General features: G+C 36.1%; 1 protein-coding gene across 1 annotated transcript in view; it reads right to left on the bottom strand.

Moving 5' to 3' along the window:
• The window catches only part of LOC134537276 (alkaline phosphatase, tissue-nonspecific isozyme-like), a 440,124-nt gene that overhangs the window by 160,345 nt on the left and 261,745 nt on the right, over positions 1 to 18,034 (bottom strand). The window contains exons 4-5 of the mRNA XM_063377549.1: positions 8,062 to 8,236; positions 5,598 to 5,776 (exon numbers count right to left, since the gene is read on the bottom strand). Coding sequence (XP_063233619.1) covers positions 5,598 to 5,776; positions 8,062 to 8,236 — 354 coding nt within the window. The remainder of the gene's footprint in view (positions 1 to 5,597; positions 5,777 to 8,061; positions 8,237 to 18,034) is intronic.

The following is an 18,034-nucleotide window of genomic DNA, read 5'->3' as shown; positions in this document are numbered from 1 at the left end:
AAACTTTAACAAATATCTGTCAAGTAATTTTAAGACGAAATAAAAAAAAAATTCAAGATATATACTACAGGAAAAGCGTCCAAATAAAATTAATGACAAGGAAACGTGAGAACCACGATGACGGGTGATACCGAGCCAAATTTTGCAGCAGTGATTTTCAATGTAGATTTCCCAAAATTTTCGAACTCATCGGATAGGTAGTTAAGGTGATGAAGACGAATAAATGGGAGTCCTTAGATTTTCAGCAAAATGTCCTAGGAATTAGAGGATTAAAGGATCCCCCGGTGTTAACTAATCTCCGGTAGGTCTCTTGGAGCGAAGGTTTTCGTCGCGCCCAATGCTGGAGTTTCTTATCCCCGAGTAGAGGTTGGATGAAGAGGGTTGGTTGCCCACTTGTTACAACCCTCCCCCCTCGGCGTCGTGCGGTTGCCACCGCGACGTCGTTAACGCGCCAAGCACCGTGCTAACTGCCCCTCCAAGTTATCGGGGGAGTTGGTTCCTCAAGGGGGTTACCGGTCTGGGGGCGGCGGCAATGGGAACCTCCCAGGGAAGGTTTCTCTCGGTCGGGGGGGAGTGGCCGAAAATCGTGACCAGTAATTATTTGTAAGTGCGTACTAGAAGAGGGGAAGGGGGGAGGGGGACGAAAGGAAGGGGAACGAGGGACGCCTGGTGAACCCAGGCCTTACGCCGTCTCGCCCTATCTCCACCCGCCACCCCCACCCTCCGCTTTCCGCGCGAGCGAAGGAGCTCCGAATCTAATGAGGGAGGTCGTTAAGATGACGTCGCGCCGCATGCTTCTTCCTGCCGTGATCTTTTGGTGGGGGGGGGGGGGGGTGTGCTAGGACCTCTACCATTTCCTTCGTGGCAGGACCCCTCCGCACCCTGATCCCACCTCGCGATAACCATTAATTATGCTCTCTCTCGCCACCGAACGCCACGGACTCGTCGAGCGAAGGGGGTGGAATCAACCCGGCTCGCGAAATTCTCGACTTCATCCGCCTTCTTCGATTTTCAGGAAACAACAGCACCGCACCAAAAAAAACACATCTACGGAAACACAGAAATATAATTTCAGTGAGTGGCTACGACTTGATTAGCCAGGAAAAAGAATCCATCATTGTAAAATTTTGCCTCGTCTTTGAAAGTTGGAAAGCTAGTTGAAGCTGAACAGGTCCTGGACCGGATCACGGGTAATCTAGGTGATTGAGTGGAAGAAGAAGAATGAAAGTGGAAGTTTTAGGGTGTGCGCTCATCACAGTCGAGTATCGGGACTTCACCTAGGCCTCCTTCTGGTTAGCTGAGTTGGCTGCATGGAACAATTTTTCTGTACTTTTACTGAATAATCTTTGGAAATACTACAATAAATATATTGTAGTTTTTTACTACATATGGCTAGAGACCGGAAAAATTCGCGGATTCAATGACCTTGAGGATGGACTCCAATATCCTCTACACACTCGGGCAAATGCCAACTGTTCATTGGCTGTTGACTTTTGAGTCGTCTCGACTGGGTGGCCTGTGATTCGACACTTCTATGAGCGAGGGTCTCTAATTGGCCCTCAGTCCTCCAGATTAACAGTGGACCAATGGCAGAAGCAGCACTAAGGTATAACTATTTGAATTTTAGCATAGCACGCAATGAACTCGCGAATTTTTCAGGTCTCTGCATATGGCTATAGATACTTTTGCATATCAGAAGTTATTTTTTCTTTATAATACGGAGTATTGAGCACAATTGTATATATTAATAAATTGATATTCAATTCAAGCATACTTTTTAAACAATGAAAAAGATTATCGAATATTAAATAATTAGACTATTTCTTTTTTATTATGCCTTTTACTGTGCGCAATTAATACAAGAAAGCTATTCAGGGAACGGGTTACAAATAACTTTCTACTATTGGAGGTACTGGGACGACACGAAGCTGAAATGCTCGAGAAAGAATCAGAACCCAGTAGTATTACTAAGAACACTTATTTTGTAGTGATGCAGTTGTTTTCCTGTAAATGTAAAAAAAAATGTTCAGATATCTGTAATTTTTTATGAATATATCGTCCATTATCGAAAAAAAAAACAATACCATGTGAGATGATTGGTGGTGTTTAATACAGAGATGTGTTCCTCAAGATCCTCGGCATAGCTTTGTCCCCTGCCGCCTCCAAATCGCTATCAGCCCTATCAGGAGGACAGTAAGCTACTAGGCACGTTAAAGTGTAAAGTAAAGTGTCAAAAGATCTGTGGGTCTAAGGCTATTCCACAAACACACATTTAGGCGGAATTTGAAAAGAACTTTATAATAAATGACAAGTTATTTTTATACGAAAACACACATTAGCCAGGTGAAAATACCAACCCCAAAACATTTAACATGTTAAGTTAATTAGGACAAAATAATCTCTAATAGTTTTTAATGTGTCAGAAATCAGTAGGTACGTGCGATATATTATTCGTAACGTACGGCTGATTTCTGTAAGCCAACTCATGACTAACATTCCGAAAATTTTAGTTTTATAAAATTTTTATAGTATTTGCAGAAAAATACTGGCATAGTTCTATATAATCATGTTATTAGTTTTTCAAATACACAGAAACAATAGAAAACAGTCTAATGGAATCAAAAAAAAAATAAAAGATAAAAGTTTACGTTACGTGACACGATGCTCAAAAAAATCATAATATAGAAGGATTAGGAAAGGAAGGGGGGTAGCTTTTATATGAACGCTCACAGGCATTCAACACAGAAGTTTTTTCGTAAACGACGAACAAATCATTTATTTCTCTTTCACGTTTGGAGTAAACAGTATTTAAAATCTCCAGTAAAAAATATATATATATCCCACATAAATAAAAACGCCACGTAAGAGATTTGTAATCTCATGGGAGCTAGTTTTTTTTATAGCAACTTAAGCTTTACGCATTGATTCTACCCCCTCCCGTTACACCCCACATGTTCGCGGTGCCTTCGATGTTCTAAATGCAGCCAGGCAGTAGTTTACGCAGAGTTGCATACCCAGAACACGTACTGACGCCAAGTTCCGCATCGAAAATGTAAGGCTGACTGCGGGCCATGAAAAGTCTTTGGAAAACGGCAACTTTACATGCCGCGCGCAACCGAAAAGAGGGGAAATATATGTATAGGTGCTACAAGCGTACATTTCTCCCAGAGAACACGAGTTTCCATACAAATACGTTAAAAGGATCCATACAAGAATAACTTTACATCGTGTTATTTGCAGATTATTATATATTATCACATCTTTACTAACATTAAATATAAGGTACGTTTAATGATTTGCTTACATAGTTTGTTTACGGATGAAATCATTATCAGTTGATAATAATGAAACTGCGTTAGTGTACACGAATTTAAAAAAAGTCGCCTAAATACAAAAGCCTTATAGACAAACAAAAACTTCAAGAAGAACTATAAAAATGTTTATTTCTTTTTGAAATGTATTTGTTTTTGCATGGACACCATGTGTGATGAACCCCGAGTATTTGAAGGTATTCCAATGGCCAGTCATGAAACCCGTAGAGTGAAAAAGGTATTTGGTAATGCAAAAGTAATGGTCAAGGTCGGTAAACCGAACAAAATTCATTGCGTTTACTCTATGAATTTTTAATCTGTAGTAAGATTTCGTTTAGTTTGCTTTGGTTTTATCATTATTTTTTTTTCAACTACGTATGTCAAAATCAAACGCCAAGTTCAATTTCTTCGTTACATGTAAATCTAAGCCAGTGTGTATGCTAACCATGTTTTAAATTTTATTAAAATTCATATAGTATTAAAAATATTGTCCAGTTAAATAATATAAAGTTCAAACTTCTATATTTGGGTATAAGTAGGAGAAACTAGACAGTAGAGAAAGTACAACGACAATAAAAAAAGAGCGTAACTGAGAAAAAGTATAGTTAAAAAAGGTTTATGGCTTAAGGGAATGAAAGAGCTTGGGCTTTAAATTTTACATTAGCTAGTAAAACAAAAGAAGGAAAAATCCGAGCAAGGAAATATAAGATAGATGCGGGAATAAAACGTCTCAAAAAATTTTTATTTTCATATACCACAGGTTTGTAATGATACCATTTTTTTTTGCTTAAGAACATTTTATATCAACAATAAAAATATCCGGTAGTTACAAACGGCGAAAGGAAATTATCATGCCATTTATATTTAATTTAAGAGCTTTGAAATACATTTTATCCTTAAATGATGAATATACTTCAATTTGAGAGAAAAAAAATATATATTTAGACTAAGTTGAACTTTGCTCAACTATCGAGACTTTTCACTTACTGATTCAAAAAATTGGGCAGGATAACAATAATCTATGATATGACGGCAAACGTCCCAGTTTTTGGTACCGTCAAACCAACACGAGCACCAGCTCAATCTAAGCAGCCAATCAGATAGCTTCCAGCATTTGGATTCCTTCCGGGAATACTAACGAGTTCCTTGTCCGGCCCCGCTGACTACTAATGAACATCCCTGGGAGGCCAGACAAGAAATATAACGAGGAGGAAAGAGAAAATTGGGAGGTTCTTTGAAGGGAAAGATATGCCAAATGAGAGGCAATGTCTTCCTTGAAGGTTCCTTGAAGGAAGACATTCCTTCCTTTGAATCCCAAATTTACCTTACATGTTCTATAGCAACACAGACTAATTTATGGCCGGGGGGGTGTCTGTTTCTTGAATTATTTTGCTTTTATATATTCGTATTTTTTTCTTTATTATTCTGAAAAAATATATATATATAAAACAATGAACATAATTTTAATAGTTTATACCAAATAAACAAATATTTATTTGATTATTTTTAGTAGCTTTAAGACACAAATTATATTTTAATCGCAGCATGGATTAAGAGCATTAAATCGTATGGCATACAGTTCTTAAATACTCAATTGCGCGTAGCTTTGGTCGGTATGCACTTAATTTTTAGTAAATCATTAAAATTTCATAAAAATTTCGTTTAGTCCCAATACCAAAAAACTTGAAGTTTTCTAGGATTTGAGGAGAGAAAACATTTCTTCATATCAAAATAATTTCGTAAAAAAATAAAATTGTTGTGCCAAATGTACATTTTTAGTTCATGCAAGAGTTAATATGTAATAAATGGGTGGGGGGGGGGGGGGTGGTTTGGGTGGTCAATTTGACTTTAATCATTAAAACTGGTGAATTTTGCACACACACACACACATACACACAAACCAACTCCCTATTTTCTTACCTTCGTTGTTTTGTTGTGCCTTAACTTTAGCTAGCACATGCTCCAGCAGGAGTCTATATATATCTCCGAACAAAAATTACTTAAAATAATCGAATGTTTAACACTCAAAATCGATTCACAATACGATTAGCTCCAAAATCGAACCTTACCAAGATGAGTTTAACAATAATCGATATTTCAATATGATAATTTCATAATCTATTATTATAAACAATAATCGTTTTTCAATTTGATAATTCCATAATCGATTATTATAAACAATAATCGATTTTTCAATTTGATAATTCCATAATCGATTATTATAATGCCATAAATATTCGATTCGTAAAAAAAACCGATTAGCTAGTGACTCGGTTATGGACTCACGTTGATGTTGCGGCCGGGGTCGTCCTCGACCAGCTGGCGCGTGAGGTCCTTGCAGGTCTTGCGCGCCGCCGGCGGCATCTTGCCGTCGTCCTCCCAGTAGCGCGAGGGCGCGTGGCCGTACAGCGCCGCCGGGGTGGCGTGCGTGATGCGCGTGTTGGTCACCACGCCGGTCGCCTTGCCTGCGGGAAGCCGGCGGCCACGTCAGGAGACACACACACACACACACACACACACACACACACACACACACACACACACACAACACACACACAACACACACACAACACACACACAACACACACACAACACACACACAACACACACACAACACACACACAACACACACACAACACACACAAAAACGCGCGCGCACTTCTTCGATTCTCCACTTGACACCAGTGGCTAAGCCAGGGGGGAGGGGGGTTTAGGGGTTCAAACACCCCCCCAACCTTAGCAACAAATCTTTAATTAATTTCTTATTCATCACACAAACAAATTTCATATTAAAATTAATAAAATTTTTACCATTACAATATTTAAATTGAAGTACCGAAAACTGCTAAAATAGCACTATTTTACACCTTAAAATCCTAATTTTCCCGGGGGAGAACCCCCGGACCCCCCGCTTTAATACGGGGGTGCCATGCTTCTTAACACCCCCCCATACACAAATCCTGGCTACGCCACTGCTGGACACATGTTACTCTCGCGTTCTTACAGGGAGTCGTCAGGATCAGGCAAAATATTTTCTGTTACGATCGCATACACAATAGAATTTTTAAATAAGTTAAAATGAGCTTTAAATTTAAAAAAAATATTTAGTTTTTAAGATTTCATTACTATATAGATATTTTGTATGATTTTAATAATTTGTCTATCAAATGTTAGTCATATTTGTTTATATATTTTTTTTTGTTTCAAGACACTTATTTTATTAAAAAAACCATTGGTAATATAAATCCTACACTTTTTTTTACTCTTTCTGTGAATTCAGGTCTCCGTAATTAAAATATCTATCCGACAAAATCAACCCCATATATAGATATTTTGTATGATTTTAATTATTTGTCTATCAAATGTTAGTCATATTTGTTTATATATATTTTTTTTTGTTTCAAGACACTTATTTTATTAAAAAAAACATTGGTAATATAAATCCTACACTTTTTTTTGACTTTCTGTGAATTCAGGTCTCCGTAATTAAAATATCTATCCGACAAAATCAACCCCATAAAATTCTGTCAAGTCGTTCAGATTATATTTCTCTATTAGGTGGATTTCAAAGAAATACTACCTACCGTTGCCGGATCATTGTTTTGCCAATTTTTACAGCAAGACAGATAAAGAATACATTCCACTTCAAAATTAACTAACTTTTAAAAGACTACACAGTCTTGCACATAGTTCACTATTTCTAAACCATTGGGAAATTTAAAATTATTTTCCGGTTTCATATTTTATCTCGCGCATTAAAAAATACCAGTGGAAATGTCTTAGACAAGTAATAATTACATGAAATAATATCCTAAAAGAATATAGTTTAGCTAATGCTATTATTAATTTATTTCCTAGAATAGGAATAAAAAATTAAATACCACCTGCCACGTTTGCGTCATGCATTTATTTCTTATCATTCATGCACACCCACAAAATCAAGGACATAATTTTGGAAAAATAAAAGCGATTGGTCAGTTTTTAGATATTTTTTTTTACAAATATCTGGAATTGTTTGCTATTTAATAATCTATAAAAATAACATCCAAATTGTGAATTTTTGAGAAGGTATTGATTTTTTTTCAGTGCCATTTGTAGAACAAAGTTGTCACGAGTGGTACACTTAATATTCAATTCGATATAAATAATATTCAGTATCCCAATATGTAGTGAGAGCTTATTCGTTCAGAGCATACCTTCTTTTGGGGATTAATTTTCGTTACTGTTGTTCCAGCCAACCTAAGCACTTTCTTATGGGGTAGAGGTGCGTGTAGTGTAGTCTACCTCATGTAAATTCTCACGGAATGTGATGATAATGATCAAAAGAATTACCAACGGTGTACGAATATTTCTGTCACTGTTGTTCTGTCAGCAGTGTTTGTAAATACATTCATGTGGTGATCAGTGCGAGTTGGGCAAGGGGTGACGGGGACGGAAGGAGGAGGGAAAGGAATTGGAGGGAGGAGGAGGAGGGGGAGGAATTGGAGGAGGGGGGAAGAGGAGGGGGAAGGAGGAGGGGGAAGGAGGAGGGGGGAGGGGGGATGAAGGAGGGGGAGGATGGGAAGCGGGGAGAGAAGGAAGGGAGAGGAGGAGGGGGTAGAGGGGGAGGAGGGGGTAGAGGGGGAGGAGGAGGGGGGAGGGGGAGGAGGGGAGGGGGAGGAGGGGGAAGAGGGGGAGGAGGAAGGGGGAGGAGGGGGAGGAGGGAGAGTAGGAGGAGTATGAGGAGGGGCGGTTAGAAGGCCACACCCACCTGCCTGCTGCGCCCAGTCGAACACGGACGGCACGCGCGACGTCAGGCTGGAGAAGCAGTTCTCGAACTTCCCGCGCGAGTCCAGCCCCACCGTCTCGAAGTTGGCCTTGACGCCGCACAGCAGCGCCGTAGCGCACGCCGACGACTCGCCGATCTGCGCGTCGGCGTTGTACGTCTGCGGGCAAAGCGGGCATTCCTCGACCTCAGCGGTCACAGTGCACTATGCCTTAAAGTAATCAAGTTAAAAAAAAATCAAACTATAGGGAAATTACAACGACCTAAAATCATATTGAAACCAAGATGGCGTCTTAAACGCTTTGCCTCCAGAAAGGTCATCAGAAATAGTTTAGTATTTTATAAGTTAAAAGGTTTATTTATTTAGTTTATATGGCACTGTCATCTTTGAGAGGTGTTTTTGTGTTGTTAGTAATAGTTTTGATTTGGGTTAGTTCAGTTTTTATCAACGTTTTGTTTTTTTAGTATTATTATTCTGTTCTTTAAAAACTTTGTGTGGTTTACTAGAAAAGTTTGAAAAATGAAATAAAAATGGTAAATTTGCCAGGAATGTTTTAATACTATATATATCATTGGTTATTTTGAGACTGCAAAATGATTTTTTTGGTCACCACAAAATATTAGTTAGGGCCTGTGGCAGCTGCAAACATTTTTTTATTGGTGAAATTGGATTTGTCCCATTGAAAGACGCACGCTAAGCATTTTCCTCACTGGAGTGGTTTTCACAAAAACCCGGGGATAACAACAAAAAAAATCTGAACCCGTAGTTCAAACCCATTACTCCGAGATGAGAGTTCATTGTCTCACCACTTCTAGCTCCTAGAGGTCTGCAAGTGTACGAAAAATATTTTATATATGTGCATAATTTGATATTCAATTTGAAATTTCATATAAAATATTTTATAAATGTGCATATTTTGATATTCAATTTAAAAATTTTATATAAAAAAATTTTTTATTCGTGAATTCATTCAAGAGAAATTTGAATTAGAAGATTGTAATATGAATGATGCTAAGAAGGTTTATTTAGATTTTTTTATTTTGCAATATATTAGGTACATATAATTATGCCTTTTAATTAGGTACAGCAAATAAAATATTACTAGTGACTATAAATCACTAATATTACTCCTTTTATATATAATATGTCCTGTTTACAAAACCATTCTAGAAATTAAAATTTGCATGGTTTAAAATATTACAATGCCAGTTATTTTTGTATTTGTCACGTTTTATTATGGTTCCATATACATTTCTCTCTTATCATTTTACTGTATCTTCACAACTTTTCCTTGGACTCCTATCAAAAGTAAAAACCAAACTTTTTTAATGAATGTTTAAATTACACTCGTAATAAATTAGATATTCGTGAACAACTTGATATTCTATTTGAATAAAAACGACAGTATTCGCAGAAGCCTACAGTAGCTAGCTCGGAATGGATTGGTAATCACAATCGAATACTTGACCCTGTACACACTTGGCCAAGATAGACTCAAACTGGGATCGATTTGGTACATTCCATTCGAGGCAGTCGATAGCCTGGCAGTAGATACGTGCTACGAAGCTCTTATCTGAAGTTGTACCCTCAGCTTGTGTAGTTTCTATTAAAACATTTTAATGGTAAGAAAACTCTTTAAGTTTAGGTATGACCAAATTATCACCTGTGTTGCTGACATGTATGTAACAATTCGAAATGGTGGTCACACACCGTTACGCAAAATATTGTTTTTGTGACAAATGTTGATTATCGTACGCACGAGTATGTTTTTGCGGTAAGATTACTTAAAATTTCTAACGAAATTCGCTTCAAAAATTGATATTACGTTAGAAAATGTTTTCGAGTTATAATCAAAAATCTATCTGAAAAGAGACTTAAAAAAAAAACACATTTTTTTTATATTTAGAAGTAAAATTTATCTTGAAAAAATAAAAAGTGACCATTTAATAATAAATAATATGTAGGAATACAAAAACAAATTATGCATGAATGCTGCATATTAAATATAAGAAGGCCTACTTATATGTGTTATTTATATATATCACTAAATTTATGGCTAATTTATGCATGGCAATGAGGTGCAGATATGTTATTAAGGGCTGTGTACTAAAACAGTGGAACAGAATACTGAAATATTATGCATTTTTAAACAGCTGCTAAGTTACTTTTTGGCCTCAATATTTTCCATTACGATAATAACGTCCGTACAGTAATATATCTTATTTCAGACATTATTTGTCTAACATTTCAAACTCTGAAGACGTTTATACTGATTGCGTAACATAGCATTGTGTATTTACGGACCCTTTATAAGCATTTTCAGTTGGCATTATGTGATTGGCTGCTGCCTCAGTGGCGCGGCGTTTAAAAAATTTGAACTATTTGATTGTTTGGAAATTCCAGCGTCCGGCCCGTTGCATCATAGGAATTTAAATAATGGAAAGAACTCGGGTTCAGGTCTGGTTAGACTGAACGTCAGCTGTGTCAGCTGGGGTTATATCCGGCTCGAATAACAGCGAAAAAGTTACTGTGGCACATAATTTAATCTGCAAACAACGCATTGTGTTCCTACGTCAATAATTCGAATATCGTTGTGACGTGGTTAACCCTTGCTGCAAAACTACGTGAGTTATTAGATGGTCGATATCAGTAGCATCTCAAGGTGGCCATCTTGAAAAGTCGTTGGATTATGCTTTTTTTATTTTTACAATATTTAGTGACGCTCCCGAGATTTTGTGCTTATAACAAATGTTTAGAGATTTGAAACTTACTTCTAAGTACAGTAAAAACTTCAACGCACGTTTTTACTTTAATTATATGTGGTAACATCAGCATACATACTATACAAAAGTCACTTGAAATTATTATACTATAGAGTATTACAGGTCCACAAGCCAGAGTTAAATAATTTATTGCAATGCTGACCTGAACATTGCCGGAGCTTTAAATAAAATTACATATGTAATTTCTATTTTGAGAAATTTTCGGCAAGTGAGATAATTTATTTTATGTTTGCACATCATACTGGCTGCGCTAGTCAGAGATTATATTATTTTAACTAAATAATTTTTACCAGGAAAATGTTGGAATGTTCTGTCTGATTTTTAATATTTTGGTACAATAAATTTAATTAATTACCAAGAGTGTGTTGTTCATGAATAATTTTTAGGTTTTCATGTTTTGCAAATATATTGTTTAGTCATATATTGGTGATCTATCACACTTTCGTCAGTACAAATATTTCAATTTATTTTATAAATAAATTTACATTTAAAATATATTTTTAATTTAAAATAATAATTTAATTATTTTTTACTAATATAATGCCTAAAGAGTCACACCCCTTCAAGTGAAACTTACGGTAGTAATCATAGTGAAGCCTAAGGGTTATATACAAAGGAGTATACTAATAAAAATAAACGTAGAGTCTAATTTTGAATATGGTTATATCTCAAATTCACTAGTTTATCTACATAGGGCACCCAACGCCTTAGGTAATTGAAACCAATATGGCATCTTTAGGTACAAATCTTTCCCACTTAAAATTTTTCCTCTGTTCCGTTGTAATCTTGCTGTGCTTGGTAAAAAAACTAACTGAACATTTCTTGGCATGTTGCTAGGACAGATTTTGTTTCATACTTTGAACTGTTAATGCAGGGTTACGCATACAATCATTTACGTATCAACCTGCATGTACACAGCCAACTACTACACAAGATAAATTGTGAAAATCAAATGTAGCTGGTAACCTATCGCAGCGATACATAAACGAACAAGTAATCGTTTATTTCGAGAGTAGAGGCCTGGAACGCAGGCAGGATTGAGTAGTAAATCCAATATTCCCGTCATATTTCTCACAATATTGGCATTTCGATTAAAACTTCCAGCAGACACTTGAATTGATGACTGCGTTGCAAAACTTCATCCATTTACCACGTCACAAAATATATTTAAAAAAAAAAAACGTTCGTGCCGTTTAACAAATTGGAGAGGATTTGGTTTGGTTGTTGCTGTTAAAAGCTGTATTTTCAACCAGGTTTATTCGATCCGCAATGGAAACATTTAATATTTAGTTTATGATTGTTTCTAATCCAGCGATGCTTTATTTCAATTTCGGCGGCTTAGTTGCGCATTGCCTTGCTGATAGTTCGTAAAGTTTGCTCTTCATGGAGATTGCTCTTTTAAAATTTTATTCATACCGTCTATACTGCATGAGTTTTCAAACGAATTCATCTTTAATGCCACAGGACATTTAAACGAAAGCATGCCGTCATCAATTGAATGAAAGCTGTTGGTAACCAATCCCATTAGAACTTAAGGCCTGTTATTACACGCGTTATTTGTTGTTCTTTTTTCTTTATTTATTTTATTCAAGGTATATTTCTAAAATTTTGACTCGATACAGTCCTTGCATTTAAAGTTCTGCCACAAATATTTTCAGCACATATTCGCTTAGTGTAACATTTCGGTTGTAAACATTTGCGTATGTGATGATAGTTACGAAGACTTGCGTGCCATTTTTACAACCATGATATTACACTAAGAGAATCATCACTTGAAATATTTGTGGCAGGAAAACAAATCCAAGGGAAGCATCGATTAATTTTTTTATAAATAGCCTTTAAAAATGAATGACAAAAAACCTAAAGAAAAATCAATGCGTGTAGGACCGAGAATGAGGTAAACGGTAACAAAATCGTAGTTTGATGATTAAATTCTTTTTTGAATTGATACCGAATTTGAACATAAAAAATTATAACCTGGTTTTAACTAAGTTTCATCGCGTTAATTTATTAATTATTTAAAAAGGTAAGTAAAAACAACGCAAGCAAAGAAAAAGAAAATGAAGGTGGTAGTATAAGAAACACGAAGGACAAGGATGGACATTTCTCGCATTCCAAGAGGACTGGCTGGAATCCGGCTCTTATTCATCCAGTCTTCGGTGTTTCTTTGTTTTGTCGAAACTCTCAACGCAAATTACAGAATGGTCCCCGACCACAGACTATAGTCGATCCTTTTCCTGCGACCCTGTCTCTGCGTCGTTTTTAACCTCCAAATATAAAAACACGATTTGATTCCAAAATAATCGTTTTTGTAGTGTATTAAGAACACCGGGAGAAATAATATCTCTGCTTCGTAAGCTCGGGTTTGTTAAATACGCAATAAACGCAAACCACACAACGAGACAACACGTAACCAATGCAAAATATTCACAGTCATTAAAAAGGACTTAAGTCGCAAGACGTCACCAACAATACAACTTTTTAGTATAGCTGAAAGTAATAAATATTGCATTAAACATTCAAACGCGACTTAAGCATTGCCTTCAAACTACAAAGATAAAAATGTAACATATTACCTACACAAAATTAAGAGTGGTTAAGAGTTTTTTTGTGTGGGTGTTTTTGGCATACCTTCAATTACGGTTATTGTTTTATAACTACGAAATTCTCAACACACGCAGGCAGACTGATGGATTACCGCACTGTGTTTGTTTTTAATTAAAATGCTTGCTGGGCTTTCAGCAACCAAAGCAAAGGGTGTGTGTTCCCGTGGTTTTGAGTTCTGACTACAGGAAAAAGAAATGCTGATAATTTTTTTTTACCACCGCAATTAAATTTATTTTTATTGCTCCTGTTAAGCTGGCATTGAAACGTTTCTGCAATATATTTTCCTGTACCTTCGTGAGATATAAATAATTGATTTTTGTTTTTACACAAATTCATAAAATGCTGTGAAAAGTAAGTTTCAATTTTAAAAAAAAAAGCAGTTTTATCAATTATTCGTTTCCTTACAGCCTTTTGATTTTATTTTAGAAACTATGCTCTAATCGAAAATAAATTTTCACTTTCTTCACACCTTTAAACCTCTAGTTTCGTGTTTGTGCTACAAAATTTGTGTTTAAAATTTTACCCTTAGAATGATATCAACCATGTCACTGTCAGTAACAAGATATTAAAAAAATAAGTAAAATATAATTTTTTAAACATTAACTCTACTATAAACCAGAAAAGCAGTACAATATTTATTAAAAACACAAAGGGGTAAATTCAAAGATTTAAAATTAAGTTACGTTTTAAATATTTTTCAGAATTTTTGTTACTTAAAAAACGGAAATGGATTCATAAAGCCTTTTTCTTTGCTCATTTAAATGATTAATAATCGATGTGTTTACTACTTTTAAAATTTAATTATTGTAAAAAATTTGATTTAGTGATATTAACAGCTTGTAGAATTCTATAAGAACACGGGATTTGTGCACTTCCAATATTAAAATTATTATAGGTTGATTTTGAATAATGACTAGCAAGTGCAAGGGATTAAAAAATAGTATTTGATGATCAAAAAATACATAACTTATTTAGTAGGCATAATCTTAAATTCGGTGCAAGCTATTCCATGCTGGGATGATTTAAGTTAAAACCATTCGAAAATGTTTCGCTGCGTGGAATATGAGAAAAATTTTTATCAATCATTTTGGAAAATTGCAGAACATATAGGATGTCATGTACATTAATTTTTTTTTTTAATGGTACAGAGGTTTATAGAAGTTCCCAGAACATTTCCATAAGAAAAAAGTACTTCGAAATATACCTACGGCTGTAGGCTGTGCCAAAAGGAATTTGTTATTACAGACTTATCTTTGGAGAAAGTGTTAGTAGTTAAATTTATGTTCAATATTAGCTAATAAATAGTTAAATATTTAAGAACATGATGTTGAAATTTTAATTCCTATTTGATGATTGATAATTGTAGTTAAGCTACAGTGTTATTGTAGCCATTTGACAATAAAAATTAAACACAAATTTACTGGAATTATGTTAATACTATTAATAACTTTACATTTGATGTCGCATGTTAAAAGATACATAATTTAATTTATCTATATAAACATTAACGAAATGTATAAAAAAATCCTTATAAATTGTGATTCATTGTGTATTAAAATTTTCTCATTGCCTTCGCTTATAAAATAAAATGAAAAAAAAAAAAGATTTCTAGCAAACAAAGTAGAAGCTGGTTACTTTCGAAGACAATTTGTATAAAGTCCTAAGAATCCGCCTTGTCACTTTATCAATCAGTCAACTTTAAAGAGAAGAGAGAAGTCGTTCCTGCCACCCAGCAATTACATAGCGCGTTTACTCGAGCGAGGTAGGAGATATCCAGTTCGTCTGTCAAAGCTGCTGATGTTGACACAAGAAGAATGGAATTGGAGAGAGAAAAAAAATACTATCAAACCTCTCCTTTGCAAACATTAGTATTTTTTTTTTTTTTTTAGGAAAGAAGTTTTTTTTTTCCTTCCTCTAAGGAAGAGATTTCTGACTCGGGAATAAACAGACGGAGAAAGTTGGAGACAGAAGTGATTAGGAAATGAAGGGGAGTGTCTCAAAGGTTGACATGAATACGGAAATTTTTAAATCTCGGGATTTCAAGACGTAAGAGCTTTGGTTCAGTGGGAGTGGCTGACGGGTAATTTACCTTCATCAATCCTCTGCCTACATACTATCTTTTATTTAGCACCATAGAGTTTTAAAGCTTCTTTTAATTTAAAATAATTAAATTAATATCTGGTTTTTAATTTTTTTTAAATATCACAACTGTAATCAGACGTAAATAAATAAGTCTAAAGTATAAAACTCCGGATGCAGAATGCAAACCGATCAGTAGGTAGCACATACCAATAATAATAATATTTTATCAAAATTATAGGTATTAGTTTTGGACAAGAATTGGCACATTGTAATTGTTTAAAAAAATCATAAATGTAGATTGATAGATTAATAAGTAATTATAATACTATATGCTAAACGAAATAAGACAAAAATAAATAAAAAACTATTACGGGCATTGTTGTGTTTCGGATTAAATCTGTATTTTTATTTTTCTCTTGTTAGTGTAGGTATTTTTTTGAAGTTGGTTAGTTATTTTTTTTAAGTTTGTTTATGACCAACTGCAGTGTGGCCGTACACTTTCACGTTAGTTAACAATGTTTACTTTTAAACACTGTTCACCTGAAGTGGTTTGGAGTTCCGTGTGACCGCGCCTAAGGGGCCCGCCTCGTCAGGGGTGTATGTGTGATAGTGAGGCGGGATGATAAGCGCGACGCTCGCTGGTGCTTCCAGCGCGGTATCGCCTCTAAGCGCAAGTCTCTGAACTGGCGCGCATTCGTCTCGTCGTCACAGGATAACTGTGAAATTTGAGCGGTGACCGTAACATTATATGGCGGAGAAATGAAGATAAAGGTGTTATGCAAGCCCCTTAAGTGCTTTCAAGAAACTGTACTGATTGTTTTATGCCTAAAAATTACTCTGAAACACGCTTTTTAGGCATTTTAACGCTTCTAAAAATACAGTTTAAAAACTTAATCCGAAATTAAAAGTACTTTTCGGCCCTCAGCGAACTCTTAAATGCTATTCGTAAATAGGCCCCACTCGGATATCTTCAGTAGTTTTGAAATAGCGTTGTTTTTCCTGAAGCTCTGCACACCGTATGTGTGCCCAGGTAGGCGGGACCCTTAAGAGGCCACTCCAGTGTTTCAGGGGCACTACGCAACCCGTGTTAACCTCATAAGATTCAATGTTATTTTCATTTAGCTTATAACTAATTAACTAATATAGATTTCGAAATTATGCTTGCTTGATATGTAAGACAACGATGCTCTTATCAAAGCCTCTTTCTTCAAAAACGTGCATAAATTATGGTTCAAACCTAGGCAATACACTTTTACATTATAGTAAAGATTAGTATAAAACCATAATTTATGCACGTTTTTGAAGAAAGGGGCTTTTATAAGAGCATCGTTGTCTTACATATCAAGCAAGCATCATTTCGAAATCAATATTAGTTAATTAGTTATAAGCAAAATGAAAATAACATTGAATCTTATGAGGTTAACGCAGGTTGCGTAGTGCCCCTGAAACACTGGAGTGGCCTCTTAAGGCGCAAGGATCAAGAGTGAAGCACCGGAGCTTCGATCCCCGCGGATTAATTTTTCCGCTGCGAGATGGCGACAGTGTTGTCGGGAACTGCCGCTGCAAGCTTTGGAGCTTCCTTCATTTTTTAAGTGACGCCAAATCCGGCCTCCATCTCAAGACGCATCTTTCTCTCCCCCACACACCCCTCTCCTCTACCGTCATTTGTTTATGACGACAAACTTGAGAGGGGTTCACAAGCGCATTCTCCTCGTTTTCTCTTTTGAACCGTCCTTTACCTCTCGGCACAAGAGACGACGGCCTCTCGGCAGGTTTACCTCGTATACGGAACCTCTCCGCTTCTAACGTACTGGCGCCTCTCAAGACGCCGACGAAGCCCCGTCATGCATGTTTGTGTGCTTGGACCTGGAGCGGGTAGCGTCAAAGGGGAACCTTCTGGAAGGTGCCGTGTCGTGGCCGAAAACCAAAACTGCTCCCTGATGACGGCGACTGCAACCCCCACCGAAACGTCTGCGATAGCTTCGCCTTCGACGCGGCCACAAGCCAAGCAACTCAATAAAATGGCCGCGGAAGCTTGCGATCCAAAAAAATTTCATAAGCAAATTAAAAAAAACTTAAATTATATTCTCAGCCCTTTTACATTTGTACGTCTAAGTCCCTGACCGTTGGACTGGTCGCAAACGACAGAGCTCTTTTGTGCTGGCCTCCGCGGTTCACCTGACATAAAGCCCTGAGATTTTTTTTCTCCTTTTGGGATATATAAAAGGTCGTGTCTACGTTTCACCGCTAACTACTGATTTGCCAGAGTTGAGACACGTAGTTGAAGAGGCCATTGCTTCCATTACTCCATATATGTTAACCAAATTGTGGGAAGAATTGGACTTCAGGTTGGACGTGTACCATATAACTAAGGTTGCACATAATTTTAAAATTTGTAAAAAAAAAAAACTATGCTAGCTTACCTTCAACTGTTATGTATGATTTGATGTAATTGGTCTAAATTAAACAATTGAAATTTGTATTT

This window comes from Bacillus rossius, chromosome 12 (genome assembly GCF_032445375.1).
Source record: "Bacillus rossius redtenbacheri isolate Brsri chromosome 12, Brsri_v3, whole genome shotgun sequence".
Taxonomy (NCBI): Eukaryota; Metazoa; Arthropoda; class Insecta; order Phasmatodea; family Bacillidae; genus Bacillus; species Bacillus rossius.
Note: the sequence above shows the minus strand (reverse complement) of the source record. Positions and strands in the feature narration are given on the sequence as shown.